This window comes from Gadus chalcogrammus, chromosome 14 (assembly GCF_026213295.1).
Source record: "Gadus chalcogrammus isolate NIFS_2021 chromosome 14, NIFS_Gcha_1.0, whole genome shotgun sequence".
In the NCBI taxonomy this organism is placed as follows: Eukaryota; Metazoa; Chordata; class Actinopteri; order Gadiformes; family Gadidae; genus Gadus; species Gadus chalcogrammus.
This window is the reverse complement of record NC_079425.1, coordinates 25547376-25565538: the sequence shown is the minus strand read 5'-3', so window position 1 is coordinate 25565538 and position 18163 is coordinate 25547376. Positions and strand designations below refer to the sequence as shown.

General features: G+C 47.9%; 1 protein-coding gene across 3 annotated transcripts; it reads right to left on the bottom strand.

The window, feature by feature from the left end:
• Window positions 1-81: 81 nt before the first annotated feature.
• pkma (pyruvate kinase M1/2a) lies at window positions 82-16779 on the bottom strand. Of its 3 annotated transcripts, none has more exons than XM_056607035.1 (11): window positions 16677-16779; window positions 10751-10932; window positions 9982-10073; window positions 7936-8067; window positions 7253-7439; window positions 6673-6943; window positions 5824-5974; window positions 5397-5549; window positions 3800-3966; window positions 1500-1681; window positions 82-507 (listed from the first exon to the last, which is right to left on the bottom strand). In XM_056607035.1, the coding sequence occupies exons 2-11, from the start codon at window positions 10905-10907 to the stop codon at window positions 401-403; spliced, it is 1599 nt and encodes a 532-aa protein (XP_056463010.1). In that variant the 5' UTR covers window positions 10908-10932; window positions 16677-16779; the 3' UTR covers window positions 82-400. The 3 variants fall into 3 exon arrangements, with proteins under 3 accessions (XP_056463010.1, XP_056463009.1, XP_056463008.1); XM_056607034.1 differs by lacking the exon at window positions 16677-16779 and adding an exon at window positions 14507-16670; XM_056607033.1 differs by lacking the exons at window positions 3800-3966; window positions 16677-16779 and adding exons at window positions 3068-3234; window positions 14507-16670.
• Window positions 16780-18163: the final 1384 nt, after the last annotated feature.

Here is an 18163-nt window from a genome sequence, read left to right as displayed (position 1 = left end):
ACTAGTTTTGTTCTGGTCTTTTGTTAAAGGCAGAGGAGAGTGCTCTGCCTCCTTTAGTTGGACTCGTGATTCTCCCCTCCATGAAACCCAGCTACCGGCGTGCTAAACCCGTCGGGCCTCTCACTACCAGGGAATAAATACAGGAGGGCGTGGTCGGAGTGTACCAAGCTGCCGCCCTGGAGAGTTTCAGAGAGACGTCAGCGTGAGGAAGGATGGAGTGTATATAGAGACCGACACGCTGCCGCCGTCAGGCCGCGTGTTGGGGGTGAGGAACCTTATCGCGTGTGTCTGATGACTAAACTGGTGCGTGGGCAGCTGGGGGAGAAGGCTGAGTGTTGCAGAGGAATGAGACGGAAGGTGTGCAGAGGGGGGGGGGGGGGGGTGAGCAGGCCAGAGACCCTTAGGGCACGATGACCACCCTCATGGTGTTGGTGTAGCCGGAGCCCGGGCGCCAGCCGGTCAGCACGATGACCACGTCGCCGTCCTTGAAGAAGCCCCTGGCCTTGCCTGGACAGACACAATCACAAGTGGTTTAGTCATCAGGGGACAAGGTGCAGAGATGGGAGCGGGCATTCAAGACTAGCTCCCTTCAACAGCAACTCAGAGGGGTCAGTTTCCCCTCAACTATTTAGACTATCCCATCTTAACTTATTTGCCTACAATCCACTTTAGTAGCAGGTCTAATGCAGCATAGAACCTGGCCAGTGGCATTGACTCAATGTTGATTTAGGATTTAATCCAAAGCGACTTCAGTTACAGGTCATTATGAGCAGGTAGGGGGCTAGGGATCGCGCTCAAGGATGGCACCTCTAGGCAGACTCAAACCATGGACCTCTTGGCTGGGAGGGGGGTCATTCACCCTGACCAGTAGGACAATGGTGCCCCACCAGCACTGACTTGTCATGTCAGATCTCACACATTGCCATGGAAACATTAGGATCTAGGCATCTTTCTCATGGATGGCACCTCTAGGTAGACAAACCATGGACCCTTGGGCCTGGACTATAGTACCCTATATGTAGACTCAAACCATGGACCCTTGGGCCTGGACTAGTACCCTATATGTAGACTCAAACCATGGACCCTTGGGCCTGGACTATAGTACCCTATATGTAGACTCAAACCATGGACCCTTGGGCCTGGACTATAGTACCCTATATGTAGACTCAAACCATGGACCCTTGGGCCTGGACTATAGTACCCTATATGTAGACTCAAACCATGGACCCTTGGACTATGTCCGCACTGACTCAGCCCGCTCTAGGCATAACTATAAGTGACCTGAGGTGACTGAGTCAGTGTTGGCACCATAGTCCAGGCCCAAGGGTCCATGGTCTGACGCTATCGCCTCAAACCATGGACCCTAGGGCCTGGAATATGGTGCCCCCCCCTTGACTCATAGTCGGTAGACTGAAACCGAGGACCGGACTAGAGGGCCCCCCCTTGACTCATAGTCAGTAGACTGGCCCATTGCCCCCCCCCGTGGCGCGATGCCTCACCCATCTCCATGGCAAAGTTGACGCGCAGGTCGACGTCCTCAGCCCAGACGTTGTGGGCGGGCCGGTTGTAGAGCACGGGGAAGATGCCGCGGTACAGGTGGGCCTGGCGGGCCGTCTGCCCGCTACGCGTCACCGCGATGATGGGGGCGCGGGGGCGGTACCTGGAGATCAGGTGGGCGGACCTACAGACACAAGACCGGAAGGACGCCATGTTGGGGAGGGCGGTCATGTTGCGTTGAGCTCCGCATCACTAATCATCAATGTTGATGGATCTATATTAGAATTACAAGGCACGTTTACACCAATACAACTATCGACGTTCTCCTTTTAACTCCAAATCCAAATGATTTCTTAATCTCAATCTTAATTTCATAATTATTCATGCTAAACTTAGTATACGATTATATATGCATTTGTGTTACCTCACATTCACCCATTCATACACACATTCATACACAGGGATCGAACCAACAACCATCGGGTTAAACCCGCTCTACCTCCTGAGCCACTGCCACCCAGGACAACTAAATATCTTTTTATTTCACCGGAATCCAAACAAACAAACTAATCAACCGGCTGGGAGATCCACACAACGCTACCAGTTTCCATAGCAGCACGTATTCCCCACAGACTCTGAATGACCCCACAAAACAAATGACTCGCTGGCACAACATAGTAGCTCAAGTAGCCCTTTCTGATGAGATAAGACACAACAACCAACACACAGTCCGTTGTACTCGGTCCAGCACGCCTCACAAACACTCAAGAAGCAGAGACCATGCTCCCGCTATAAGGCGGGCCAAACTAGGGTTCAGGGGGTATAGGGGCACGGTTAGCGCTGGGTGATTCAGTAAACAGCACCTGACTTCAAGAGGCGGACATAATTGTACAACATGTCATTCCAGTAATACACCGTTATACTTTAATAACGTGTTGCACAATAATAATTAATGACTGCAACAGTAATTATTGTGTTCATTTCAGGCGGTGATAATACAATAACAGCCAGTCTACCAGTGTGAGTGAACACTGGAGGCCTTCCTCCGAGTATCAGCAGGACCAGCTGCTGGTACCATGATGTTATCGTCGGATGCTATCTGATTAGGTCACAAACATCAACATAGCAACCGTTTGTCTCATGAGCTCCCTTCATCTAATCTAGGCCAAATACACCTAGGAGCGTTTGTGCGAGTGCATATTATTGTTCTGGTGTGACTTTATTTCTTTTTCCATTCAAACGTCCCCCCCTCTCTGTACATCACTAGTGGTACACTCCATATGTTGTAAATTGCCCTCAGTGGATCGTGTTCGGGGTGTAAAGCCACAGAACTTCGGAAGTACAGAGACCACACTTCCGGCACTACAATGACTTGGAAGTACTACTTCCTTATCGTCCTAACGCACCGTACGGGGGAACATACTATTTTGGTAGGTGGGGGTTAATCGACAAATACTTGGTAAATTTCGAGTCGTAAAAACAAACGCTTTTATTTGGGCCGTCTCCCTCTCTGACCTACGCCCGTCCAGCACCTTACCTTCAGGAGCAGCGCTCGCCCCCCCCCACCTACCGTCCCGTCTTGGTAAGCACGATGATGGCGCTGGCGCAGCACTTGAAGGAGGACTCCACGGCGCCCACGGCGACCGCCTCCGAGGGGTCGCGGGTCAGGTCGCTATGCCGACGCAGCTCCTCGAACAGCTGGCGGTGGAAGGTGGCCGCCTCCGCCTCCCGCGCAATCTGACCCACGCGCCAAACCCAGTAGGGGGGAGGGGTTACACTCGGGTCATTCACACACCCACACACACACACACCACGAGGGACACCCGAGAAGCACTGGCGACCGCCTGGAGGTCTGAAGGGACGTCATCGCGATGGGATACACGCTATTTGCAAGGCATTGCAGAGATACTAGTTTTTGAGGTCAAATTATTGATTGTATAGTTTTAGGTCGGATGAAGATGCCGTGCTCTGTTAACTCTGGTCATGTGGCCGTACAGAGAGCCAGTAGAGCCCAGCTGGACCATCGACCGCGCTACTGGTCTGAGCCCAGGCGACCGTCCTCCCAGCAAGCGCTCCAGAGCCCAGGCCGTTCTGCCGTGCTTCTCGAGTCCTCGGTTCCTTGCCTTGCCCTGCACTGCTCTCCCTAACCAGCCTCTCTGGCGTCTGACCCCCCCCCCCCCAGACCTGGACCCCCCGGGAGCGAGAGGGGCCGGGGGTCCCCCGCAGCAAGGACCCCCCGGGAGCGAGAGGGGCCGGGGTCCCCGCCAGAAGCGATGGGGGCCAGGCCGGGGGTCCTGCCTACCTTCCAGAGTTTGTGAGCACAATGAAGGCGGCGGCTAGAATCTTAAAGGAGGCCTCGACGGAGCCGATGGCGATGGCCTCTGCGGGGTCGGTGGAGGGCGGGGTGCTGCGCCGCAGGTCCTCGAACACCTGCCGGTGGAACATGGCCGCCTCCGCCTCGCGGGCGATCTGCCGCCGGCCGCGTGCAGGGGGGGGGGCAAAGGTCAAAGGGCAAAGCCACGCCAGGCAGGATGCATGAGGAGGATAGTGGGGGCGGGGGGTGTAGGGAGACAAGGGGGTGCGGAGGATTGAAGGAAAGGAGGAAACAACAAGGGGACAAGAGGGAGACGGGTGTGAGTGCAGTGAGACCCACGACAACACACAAGTTAAAACACACGTTAAAACATACCCAACATGCACAACAATCATATCCCCCAGGGGGTGGATACACAGGGTCATGCTACACCCAATCAAATCACAGGCTACACTCCTCTTTGATTCGGTTAGAGTGGATGATTGACACTGATTTGCACATTCGTTCCCAGCTGGACGAGTACAGAAACAAAGTGACAGTTACTGGACAGGTGCACAGAAGGCTCAGTCGGAAGGAAGGGGGAACAGCTAGATGCACGAAAAAGATGAAGTTTGTTAGAGCCACGGTTAGTGAGCATGAATGAACCGTAAAACATTCATGTTACTGCCGTTGAGATCGGTTTAAGGGCTGGGTTACTGGGGTAACTGGGCAGGGGACGGGTTAGGCTCAGTTGGCCAGCATGCAGTCAGACCAAGAAGCAGGTGTTGGAGGACTGCCGTGTCAGCAGTGATGAGCGAGGAGCAGAGGACCAGCGAGACCGGGCCGGGTCATCTGGAGGAGGGGCCAGGCAGTTCGAGGAGGCCAGGTACTTTGGAGAGGCCACGCAGGGGTGTAGTCCATCATGTAGCCCCCAGGCTACTCCTAATGCTACGTTCTCATCCTATTTATACATCCTCCCACGGCTGAACAAAGGGATGCGCTCCATTGAGCCATTTCGGACCGCTTTCCTCCTCGAAGGGCTTTCTTAGATCCACATGAAGGAGGAGTGAGGCATCTCACTCAAGGTGGTCTACTGGTAGGGTCGAGGGCGGGCATGCATTGGGGAATCAAATCCGGTACCTTCGGACGCCGTAGCCCAGATATATAAATGACCCTTCTGGAGAGTTGAGGCACTTAGGGTTGACTCTTCCCCACACATAAGATAGGCTGACATTGAGGATGCCATTCATAAAGGAAAACAGCAAAGAAATGGAAGAGAGTAAATGAATAGGAATGAGAAACGGCCAGTAGACCAGACCCCGGGTTTGAACTGGGAAACCGTCCCAGTAGATCTGGTCAATTGGGTTTAAGCACAGGGTTTCAGGATGAAAAGACCCCAGTAGCGAATATAAAATGAGAAAAACAAATGCAAACACCGACCTCTTAGTGAGGCAAGAACTACGATGTAGTGGATCCTGTTCTGAACTCCTTAGTGGGACCAGTAAGGTGAACATAAGCTGTACAGGTTCCTGCTCTGAACTCTTCACTGGGACCAGTAGGGTGAAGGTACGCTGTACTGGTCCCTGTTGTGGGCGGGGCTGCTCACCATGTGCTGCGTGCGGACGGCCTCCAGGGGGTAGTCGCCCTTGGCCGTCTCCCCGCTCAGCATGATGCAGTCGGCGCCGTCCAGCACGGCGTTGGCCACGTCGCTGCCCTCGGCGCGCGTGGGGCGGGGCTTCTTGATCATGCTCTCCAACATCTGCACGGGGTCAGGGGTCACAGGTCAAGGGTCAGGACATTGAGTAGGCCTGCAGCATGAGACCGCAGACTTGCAATTTCTTTGGTTAGCCAATGAGGAGACAAACGTCGACACTGATTTGTAAATGTCTTTACAAACCAATTGTTATATTAGTGTAGAAAAGACATTTACAAATATATACAAATGCATTTAATAACGGCAATTATACACGCAATACTGTGTATTGTTAGGGTATTCACCCAAAGCTAGTTTAAAACTATTCAACATTACCAACCTGTGTAGCGCACGTGATTGGCTTGCCGGCTCTGTTGCAGCGACCAATCATCATCTTCTGGGCAAGGAAGACCTTCTCCGTGGGGATCTCGATACCCAGGTCGCCGCGGGCAACCATGATGCCGTCGCTGGCATCCATGATCTCGTCAAACCTGCGTCAGAAGGAACCAACGCGTCAGACAAATAGGAAGATACTAGGGGCACCAAATATCGTACCCATTTTATCAAAGACGAGTAACTGAAAAACTCAGTTTGGATCATGAATAAAGACCGAAATCCAGCACCTTACCTTTTAACGGGCATTTTGTATTTATAGTTAGACATATATATGATGTTGTATCGTAACCAGATTTTTGTCCAATATATTTATCGCAGAATCGCGATATTATCGGGATTGTGGGCCATGTATCTCACATCTTAGGCTACCATGTAGAGCTGCTCGATTATGGGAAAAATCATAATCACAATTATTTTGGTCAATATTGAAATCACGATTATTCAAACAATTATTTTTGAGTTTGAAAACATGTATTTATTCAGCATGCGTCTCCAAAAAAATATAAAACATTGTAACTGAGAACTTTGAAATTTCACCTTAAATAAAATACACAAAATGGTCAACAGTGGTCAATCAAAATAATACAGATATTTATCCAGCTGTTCTGCCATTTCTATTAAAAAAATAATAAAATCGAAAAACTTGATTATGTTCATTTTGTGATTGTTTGACGCCAACATCGAAATTGCGATCAAAATTTGATTAATCGCCTAGCACCATACTATTCCCACCCCTAATGGAGATGGTGCCATCTAAGTTAAGTGTGTGGTGGTGGTCGTGCGTGCGGCCCACCTGCGGACCCCCTCGTGGTTCTCCAGCTTGCTGATGATCTTGATGTCCTTTCCCTTCTCCCCCAGGACGGCGCGCACCGCCTTGACGTCCGCCGCCTTGCGGATGAAGGAGGCGAACACCATGTCCACGCCCTGTTCCAGGCCGAACTGCAGGTCCTGGATGTCCTTCTCCGAGACGGCGGGCAGGTCCACGGCCGCGCCCGGCAGGTTCACGCCCTTCTTGCTGCCCAGCGTGCCGCCGTTCTCGATCTCACACATCAGGTAGTCTGAGCCTGAGGGGGAGGGAGACATGAGGGGGGAGGAGGAGAGAGAGACATCAGGCCGGCGCTCACTGAGGTGGGGCCGTGTTAAGCCAGGGTTTGACAGCCGAGGGAACTGTAATACACCAATGATAAAAACGACTTTTCTAAGACCAATTTAAGAGGTGGTACAATGAGGTGGTTGTAAGACAGACAACCCTAACACACAGGGGTGGAAGGGGGGGGGGCAACAGGATGCAGTAGTAGAGAATAGTTGGGTCTGGGAAGGAACCTGTAATTTGTTAACAATTTCTAAGACACACCCCAAGTATTGGTACCCACCGATCTCCTTGACCTGCAGGGACATGAGTCCGTCGTCGATGTAGATCTTGCTGCCGATCTCCACCACGTTGGGGATGTTCTTGTAGTCCAGCCACAGGACCGTGTCATCACAGTTGTCCATGAAGCTGTCGTCCAGGGTCAGCTTGATCATGTTGCCCTTCTTCAGCTCCACCTCCGCCTCCCCGCTCTGTCAGAAACCCGAGGGGGAGCAATGTTTTAGCCGTTGGTTTGAACAAGATTCATGTTTACTCCAGTCAAATCCCCATGGGCTGAAGGCCTGAAGAGGAGAACTTATGTCACAAATATATGTGGACTAAACCTTGTGTCTGTAAGCAGACCATGCCATGAGTTTGTTGACACCACAGAGTCCTGCAGGGTTGGACCCTCATATCTAGATCTCAAACACCACAGCCCTGAACCAAACATGACCAGGCGGATATGAGCCCCTTTGCAAGTCAGAGGGCAGGCTGCACGTTTTTACAGGCGTCTCTAAGTGGCACAACTACAGTGGAAATAGGTTTAGAAACTTGCCCGATAGAATATTTGAATTGTGGTTTTAAAGAGTTGTGACAATCTTTAAAAGCACAATTCAAACGTCCGACAGTTGTATCATTCCTCAAGCACTCTGGTGGGGGTCTTCAGAGTCCGGAGGTGGTCTCTCAGGGTGTGAATGGGGGACTCACTCCTTTGATCAGTCCGGTCCTGATCTCGGGCCCCTTGGTGTCCAGGGCGATGCCCACTGGCCGGTAGTGGATGCTGCCGGGCTCAAAGCTCTCACAGGCCTCGCGGATATTCTTGATGGTCTGCGAGTGGTACTGAAAAACACATAGAAGACATCTTAAGAAATCTAGCTATTTTAGAGCATATTAGTAAAAAAAAAGATGTTGTATATTCTGAGAAGAGCTCTACAGCTCTACGGATTGTGATGACAAGAGCGTGCCAATGAGCAAGCAAACGTTAAAAGAAAGTAACCATGTATTACATAATGCCCGCCGCATACAGAGTACACATTATCCTGACAGCATTAGTAAGAGTCACGCTGGACGTCACGTTATTGATCAGAAATGCTCTTGAATGCGATCTCTTGGTAGGAGCTGCCGACTTTCATTTTGTTTCTGCCAAACAGGATTCTGTATTCATCAGGAATCTCTGCCTGGCTTTGCAGATCTATACGATCAACATGGAAAAATTCAAAATGGAGGGGGACAAGCATGTACCCGTCCTGGCATGATGCAACACAAAGCAACTTGCACTGGACGGCTGAGTTAAAGAAGTTCAAAGACAAAGGCAGGAAAAGGAATCTCCTTGGCATTCTACCCAAATTCTCGTCTGTGAGGATGGTGCCAAGGTAGGCGTGTTTTGGCCATTTCTACCTGGTTCGTTTGACCAGCGGGTAACCAACCAACCCTTTGCATACTAGGGCATACTGCTGCCGTTGGCTGGGAATGTAGACCAACCATTGAAATAGTAAATAGTGGATGGCTTTGCTTTGATTATCTGAAGGTTTTCCTTAACTTTTTTCGATCGGATCACACCAAGTCCTCAATACGTGGTGCAGTCACAGCTGCACTAAAGATCAGTCCATCTGTGATCGGATCAGTCTAGAAGCGTGCTAATGCCACCTGTGATCAGGACCTTGGATGCAAGGTTCCAGTAATCACATGGCCGGCTGCAGGGCCAAGTACCGTGGGCACTGTGCCGTGATTACCAAGCCACCTGGCAGGGCATTACCTGGGGATTCAAACTTCACTCAAATTACCTCTGCCGAAAGCTGTTTTGAACTGATGCTTCCACAATGCAATTATATACAAGTAGTTTACCTGGAGAGAGACGGATATCTGAAGTACAAATTATAATGATAATATATATTTTTATATGAATGTATGCATAAGCAACTTAGTTTGGACAACGTGGTTTTGAGTTGGTTGAGACAACGTTACAGCTGCTGCAAGAGGTAATTGCACATTATTGCCAGACACGCACTAGATGTTTGCAAAGTACAGCAGAAGTCAAGTGAACCAATGGCAGAGCCTTCAGAATGTTTGGATTAAGATTGTTTTATATATCTATATATATCTAGTTGAGGTCATTGCAGCCTTTCACCAACACTACATGGGGGCAGAGAGGAGAAAGGCTTGGCTGCAGACCGATAAAGTATTTATAGCAACGAGCCAGCAGAGATTAGGTGTCCGTGTTCATCTCACAGCTCTCCTCCAACCCTGATCCCGCTCGCATGTTTGGAGAAACGCACACCAAGAGAAGACCAGCTGTGAAACAGGCTGTCCTAGAGAGGAAATTAAAGTCCACGCACTACAAGAAGAAACGTGGGGGAAATTCCTTTGGTTTCCAAACCTTAGGATCTACATATCAAGCCTAGGATTTAAAAATAAATACAAAATAGGGATTTGATGCAATATATTTGCCCACTACATTCCTTTAGTGAGGGGAACCATCCTCTGAACACACTTTAGAATAAGGCTCCAATCACACACACACGGGGACAGGACTGAGGGGTGAGACAGAGGTAAAGCAAGCATACTTCCAGCAAACCAGAAATATCATAAAAAGCTATCACAACCAGATTAAGTCTATGAAGCAAATCTCAGGCATGCTAAAGTGAAACCTTTAGCCTCAACCTCAACCGTGTTTGGAACAATGGGCTGACTGTAAAGTGTGCATTTACACAGTCCGCACGCATATCTGTGAGGCGTTGGCATGTCTTTGTTTACCTCGTGGTTGCCGTGGGAGAAGTTCAAGCGGGCGACGTTCATCCCAGATTTGATCATCTCCTTCAGCATGTCCACAGAGCGGGAGGCTGGCCCTACAGGAGGAACAAAGACAACAGTATTAGGGCTGGTTTATGAGCGCCACACCAGCGGGACTCACTGATACAGAAGACATTATAAACTCAAGTCATGGCTGAGTTGTTTCGGCAAAGCACCATCGCATGTGCCGCTTTTAAGCAGCTAGGGCACTTAAGACGGTGAGCTACGTTGAAGTTTTATGGCTTTCCTCCAATTGCCGGAGCTGTAAAAATAAACCGGGATACCCTGTGAGTCAGTGAGGCTGTGCCTCACACTGACTCAGAGGTGATGCATTATAGAACCCTATGATCCCTATTTTTTTCCAAATTCAGTTTTTTCCAGAATGTTTTATGATTCGTGCTTATTTTAGCATCAGAAAAAGTGTCTGCTTTTGTGAATTAATAAAACTTCAACAATTTAATAATAAAACAGTAAATTCTTAATGATACACACAACATTGCACTATTTGGAAGACGGCTGCTGAAAGCATCGCGAGGTGACTTCAATCATCAGGCCTACTTTTGATATTTCTTGATCAATTTCAGCCAAATTAAGATTTTTTGGGCAAATTCTGCAATATTCCACTTTAGAGAGTAGACTCCATATTTAGTCCCAGATTCCACGTTTCCAACCGCATCTCGGAACTCGTAGGGCCCTACACTGTGTGCCACGCGGTGTGGTCACGGCGACCCACCGATGGTGCAGATGATGCCCGTGTTGCGGGCGGTGGTGGGCTCCGAGTCGATGTCCAGCAGACACAGGTGCTCCAGGAAGGTGTCAGCCATGGCGGCTCCGAGCTGCTGGGTCTGGATGAAGGCCGAGCCCATGTCCATCGTCTTCTGCTGAGGCATGGTGGATGCTGATGCTGGGTGGGTACTGCAGGAGACACGGAGAGCGGAGGGGAACGGGTTAGCTGCTGCCGTCAGCACAAGACCAGCAGCACTCTGCTCAGCTGATCCTAGTAACAAGGTGCTTCATTCGATTAAGACCGAGGACAACAGACTGCAAATGTAGGCTGCAACCAGTGCCTCCATTTTCATTACAAGTGGTGACACGAGTTGTCAAGATATAAATCTGTCATTTAGAATGACTCAGCACCACCTCATTTGGTGGTGTAGGTAACAAACTACTACAGGCCTGTCTTTGTTTGCAGCGGACCACCACAGTCATGACAACAGATTTACTGAACAAATAAACGCTCAAACATTTCCTGGCCGGACTTGAAAGGGAAATTCTAAAGCCCGGTGCTTAGACTACAACTCCACCACAAGGCATTTGAATAAAATCATTATTTAGACGACAAACACTGTGGTTCCCTGAACAATAGACGGGCTGGAGGATGTGACCTCAACAGCAAAACACAAAAGATTTGGGAGGTTTATCGCTATTCTAAAGGACTTTACGAGATGGCACGTTGAGCTATCCACCCACCAACAAGTGTGTCAAACATTAGGGCCCCATTTTGAAATGGGATATCTTTGCAAGATCTTTTAAGGAATAAATGTAATCAATCATGTATGGACATAACAGCAAACCAATGTTTAAATTGCTTAAGCATGTTAGTATATTGTTTAATGATGTAGTGCCCACATCAGAAACACTGCTCCTCTCCTACGTACTCAGAGTGAGCGTGGCCCTCGCTTGCGTGGCCTTCAGCACAGTCAGAGAACATAAAGTTCCCATCCTGCCAACACCCACACCGTTTACATTTAGCAGTGGCTTACAACCATTCCTAAACACATTAACACACTGATGCAGAGTCAACCATGCAAGGCAACAGCCAGACGGGCGCAGTGAGGGCGAGATGTCTTGCTCAAGGACAACACGACACTCACACAAGTCAACCTGCTTTACCTCCTGAGCCAATCATACCCTGTGTTTCACATGACACCAAGGAAGGCTACTAAAATAAACCATGAGGCCGGGTCTTTTGTGATGGCTACTGGAGGAATCAATGAGGAAGTTCAGCCCATTCTGCCCCCCCCCCCCATCCACCCCCAACTATGGCTTTGCCAACATTTCATCATTCCTCTTTGACATCAGATTAGTCACACAGTGACATTATCTTATACACCCTTTTCACTTCCAAACAGGTCAAAAATACTCTTATCATTTACTCATAATGTAAATTGATGAATGTATTTAAAGCACTTTAACTACAACATTTTGTTAGGACAGTGCAACAAAAAACAAGATATATAATTACAAAGAGTTGCTCAATAAAACATAATAAAATGTTAGTGTTTTCCTTAACCCTTGTCCATGCCTGTAGCCTGTCCTGTTCAGACAGAGACACAGTAGGGCCTTCACATGACACCAAGGAAGGCTACCAAAATAAACCATGAGGCCGGGTCTTTTGTGATGGCTACTGAGGAATCTACAATGAGGGAGTTCAGCCCATTCTGATTGGATGGGCTCCGGTTACATAACCGCATCACATGACCTGGCCAGACACCATGGGAGAAGAACAGAGACGCAAGGCCGTGTTCTCGCTCTAAACTGGGCCTGGATTCACTGGTGGTTTTGGGTAATTAGTCAAGAAGAAAGTAGGCTTGATACAAAATACAACATGGATAATGTTGCAGTTGAAACTGTAGAAAGTTATAGAGGGAACCGCGATATAAATTTAATATAAAAGACATGCAATAGCTCAAACTGGGACAGCATCATACTGCTGGACAAATAACCTTAAGATTGGATGCCCTCATTTTGAATTAATTATCATTACGGAAGTGGTCAGAAAACTATGATTGCTTCTGTCAGTCTGAACTTTCACAGGACTGAGTAATCCAATTGGACACCTCTGAATTGCTGAAGCAGCAACAGTGAAATCATGTGCAAGTAGTTGATGTAGTGGCAGCCCTTTCAGTTATAGCATTAGCGTTATTATTTATTAGTATTTTTCCAGATAATCATGACTTCCAGGCAAGAATTTACACAATAAAGCTAACAACATGGCACCGTCACCCACCTCAGCACAAGGATACATCCACAGAAGAACGATTATGCAACTCTATAGCAGTATGACAGTAGCTCAGTATTGCTCATGACATCCTGGCCCCAGAAGGCGTACGTGCAGAGAAACACGTCCAGCATCGCGGGCCCCTCAGACCACAGGCCCCTGCTCCTCAGTGCCACCATCAGACCATCGCCGTAGCAACATGGAGAGAGAGAGAGCCCTAGGACTACAGTACGTGAGTTCAGTCACATCCCAGTCCGTCGAGGCTGGCTGAGTCACCGACACACACCACCAACACCCCGCCACATGGGGCAGCCCCCTCGTTGGCTCATCAGTCCTCTGACTTCACATGAGCACACAAGAGCTTCAATGAAAATCACAAATAGGTGAAACTATTATACAGTTGACTATCATCTATCCATCACTATCCATCATTTTAAAAGCGAGACCTACATTCCTTTCCCTAAGCCCAACTTTGAATCATTCTGGTATATACGCTTCAAATGATAAATCCCAAACTAAGATCCAGCAGAAATATCGATGATAGTAGGTAATGCTTAACTACAATAATAGGCAATCATTGGACATCAGACTGTTCATTTGAAAAGGTTATGCCTGGAACACTGCAGTATAAGTTAGTGTTTAGCTGAATTAACAAGCCCTTCGATGCAATGCTTTATCAACTTCATCTCCACTTTATCATTAGTCAAACATCCTGCCAAGTATGTCATTTCCCGGGTTAAATCATAATTTAACACGCCTTTTGAGTCCCTCATTGTACGAGTTATGGAACCGTATCCAGTGATGCCTCTGGTTTTTGACACAACCAGCCCGCTTATCTCTCTGAGGGGGATAGGACTATGTAAACATATAGCCGCCACCGGCAGAGGCCTGGGAAAGACAATTACTGACCCTTGAAAGCCACTCTTGTACAATCTCTCACACACACGGCTGGTTCTTCTAACACCAACTTTCATCGAAGCAAAGTCTCACCGTGCACAGCTGGGTGTCAGTATTAAATGACAAAAAGTAGTAGGAGCCATGAGCATAGTCCTACACTAATTAGATAACAACCAGCTATAACCAACCGGTTTAGTTGCTGCATGCGTGAGTAATTCAAATACACTCTTCGAATCAAAAAGGGTGAATTTGTAGCGCATGACCAGCGCTGAACCCAGATCAGCAGCCGCCCTGAGTGACGTAGTAGGGATGCTAACTTTAGTACCTGCTGCTAGTAATCCCCCCCAAATCCCTTTACCTATGCAACACACACACTCTGGAGCCACTTCCTCCGAGCCTTCCCGCCTCCATGATCAAGTGTGCTTTGTATAACCGAACAGTACGACGGTAAATTATGTCTCTGCCGGCGTTTCATTTCTGGTTAGAGGTCAACTTGGAGGACAGTGCGTCCTCCTAGCAGGATAGCATGACGGCTAATCCCAACCCAATTAAAACAGAAATCGTTCCACACACAGACACGACCATACTTACCCCCCGTAGATCGTACGGTTCCTCCTGGGAACAAAGAGGCTTGACGCGATCAAAGACCGCCACAGAAACCTCAGCGCGCTACATGGACCAATCCCCCCTCCGGCAGCGACACTCACACCCACAGAAGAGGAGGATGCGGCGAGCGTGCAAACGCAGGGCTCAGGATTCAGTCGGTTTGTCCCCGAGGGCAAGAGCAGGGACCAGGAGACCCTGTGGTGTCCGTCTAACGGCCGTGCCACCCCGACGCTGCGGACACGCACAAGGTCACGAAGGACTAGAGATGTGGCGTACATCGCCACGCAGCCATGTCACACCACCGCACAGCAGCTTGGCTCAGGCACCGCAGCCCCTAGGCTCATATAGAGCCACGCTATTAATAACCCTCACGACGTTGGTAGGAAGAGCCCACGTGCAGTGTATAGTAAACACAACTAGAGCGCCGTTTGTTAAAAACTACGTCACAGCCTTAGTTCAGCATTGGTCAAGGCGTCGTAAAGACCCTTATAGTTGACATGCCATACAGTCCAAACCAAAACACCATGAGAACAGCAGACATTTTGACTGACGATATGGGAACAGGTATTGACACAATACGCATTAGGGAAAAAAACGTCAACCCTATGCCTCTGCTCTCACAGGAATTTCTTCACTGCCTCTGTTGGTCCAGACCCTGCCAGCATTAGTCAGCACGTTACGGTGCAGCTATGGTGCAGAGGCACCGCATGGGGGCAGAGCCAGGTGCTCCCACACCTAGAACAGCTGCAAGGTGAGCCCCCTCCAAAAGGTAGGGCTGGAGTAGATATGACACCAAGTCACTGTCCTCTAGGCTGGTGGGCCTCTGTGTAACCTGCTGAGTCATGGTCTCCCAACATGGCACGTTTGGTAAACCAAGGCCAAACCAGTCTACGCATTTAACAACCATAACTACAATTATACAGAACAGCCAATGGTGAGGAAAGAGGATTTATAAATTTACGTGGGTCTATGTAAAGCGATATTTGATTGAAGGGCACGATTGACGAGGAAATACAGAAAATACCACAGAGAAAGGCCATAAAATGAGTGTTTAGTTTCTTCCCAGACCAATTAAAACATAAAGCCTCAATCTAGGCACACAGATAACTGATTCTCTGGCCTCAAACCGGCAAGTCCTCTGAGAGAAGTACTTCCATTTTGCTCATGGGCCCTGACACATGGATGATGAACAGGCTGTTACATAAATGTTGCAGCAGTCTCATGACTTCCCTTTCGACGAATTGCTAACGGTTTAGAGTTTTTCATAATGTTCTGGAGCGATCAAGGACTTGTATTTATACATATTTAGGTACAAGAAGAACATAGCCATCACCACGTACACGCTCTTATGATTCGCTTTTGATAGTGCAATATTAATATTAATATTTGATCACCTAGAGTGTGATTATTTGAACATTCCCCACGAATCCTTCACATTTACATTAATGAACTCAGCCGACGAGAGCATCGGCTCACTAAGCACAACATAAAGATTAACACAGTTAAGAGTACATCATCTAAATAAGAAGATAGCTGAGTATACTCATAAGTAATGGAAAGGCGCACCGACACAGATGCGCCAGAGGTCACATGGTGTTCCCTGCGTCATATTCCCCTGCCAGGATGAGGCTGACCAATGGGAGGCCAGGCCGGCCTGGACCACGCCCACACGAGGAGACAGCAGGAAGCGATGTACCAACGGTGCGCCAGCTGCCAGTTAGCATTTCATCTCTTAATTTGCTTAATTACAGATGCTTTAGGTTATTTGATTTAGGTTAGAAGAGCCAGTTTACGTGCTGGAAAAGGGGAAATCCACGGGGATTACGTTAAGCATCCCATTAATGTACACATGTCGTCCAACACACACGGTTGGTTAATGCGTCACAGACCAACGTGATAACCTGGTTCATGTAACCCAACCAACATCATCTCCATTACCTGGACATCAAAAACTATACCACACAGCAAGGAGCGAAATTCTCCGGAAACATAATCCCTTCAGACCTCAAGTGGAGTTCATGTCGCCATCCTCGAGTGTCAACATGAACAGCAAGAAAACATGTTCCCGGTATTGAGGTTAAAGTACCGGGAGGCTAAAAGAGTAGTGTAGAGAAACTCAGCGGCCTTGCGGGGTACCAATGCTGAAAACACTCACCTTGTCTCGCCGAGTGATCGCCAGACTGAAGCTCTGCAGCTCCGCGGCTCAAGGTGATCCCTCTAACTTCCCGGGACTACTTCTCCGAGATGCGTGCTGATATCCCTCCGCGGTGACGTAGGTCGCCAGGGAAATCACGACGATTTTTGATGTTATGTTAATTTTTGTTTTTATAACCTTATCCGTTGTGATTGTTGAGGACCGATTTTTATTGAAACGTTTTAACGTGGATTGTTTAAGCAAACGCGGAAGCGTTCAAGAGGGGTGTGGTGATGCGTCGGTGGATGATGGACCAATCGTGAGGCAGGACGGTATCGCATCTTCTGGGCCGACCCGTGACCGTGGATGACGGGGGCTCATAATCGTTTTACTTGAGCTGTATCTGGTAGGTTAACTGATGGTTACTGACGCATCGCCTTTTATATCTTCCTTGTATTACCTTCATTTCTATTAGTTGCATCTACATTACATTAATAGGAAATAACGACTTATTTGTGCTGAATGAGTTCATTCATTAAGTGAGTTAATTTCACCATTTAATTTATATAGCCATCAAGGCACGTCGGTAGCATATCGTTATTCTCAGCCACGCGTTATCCACGATGCACATGGTTTAAGAAGTAGGCCTTCCGAGCTGCAAAGTTAACACGCAGTTAAAATGTTTCGCGAAACAACATCGCCCCCTAGCGGTTACATTATGTCATTATTCTGAGCTGGCTTTCTACAAGCTAAATGCGTGGAGATTTGGAACTATACTTATATAATGAACTAAACTTACCGATATATATATATATATATATATATATATATATATATATATATATATATACATGCATACATACATACATACATACATACATACATACATACATACATACATACATACATACATACATACATACATACATACATACATACATACATACATTCATACATACATACATACATACATACATACATACATACATACATACATACATGCATACTAACCCTAACCCTAACTTAACCTATTCAAATAGATATATTTGCATATGAAATTAACTTCTCTATCACAACTATAGCATATATATATATAGGAATAGGTAAGTTCAGTTCACTATATTTACACAAAATGTATTTTTTTCATGCTGAACCCTGTTCGCTTGATTGTCATACTACACAACATGTAAACATGTCCTCCCTTCTCATTATTATTGCCCTACACGCACTAACATCGTGGAGCAGACTGCTGCTTTAAAATGTGTGAACACATGTATCCCAACACGTGTCCGCTACAGTCGGAGAGTAGGAGCAGTGCACGGAAACACGCTGCTGTAAATCCTGCTGGAGGATTAAATATCTTATTAGCAGCTCTGTCCCTGACAAAGAGCCCTCCACACAGATTGACAAAGACCTACTTCTAACAAAGCCCAATCAAACGTAAATATTAGCAAATTTCAAAACGATTAAACTGCACAAAACTATCGTGGAGAGAGAAATCAGTCTCT

Excerpts from the sequence above, each read along its gene's own strand:
- pkma (XM_056607034.1), bottom strand. The coding sequence starts at position 14,799 with ATGTACGCCACATCTCTAGTCCTTCGTGACCTTGTGCGTGTCCGCAGC. Across the intron at positions 10,933-14,506 it reads AACCGTACGATCTACGGGGG|TACCCACCCAGCATCAGCAT; the intron begins GTAAGTATGGTC and ends TGTCTCCTGCAG. Across the intron at positions 10,074-10,750 it reads GGGCATCATCTGCACCATCG|GGCCAGCCTCCCGCTCTGTG; the intron begins GTGGGTCGCCGT and ends TTCCTCCTGTAG.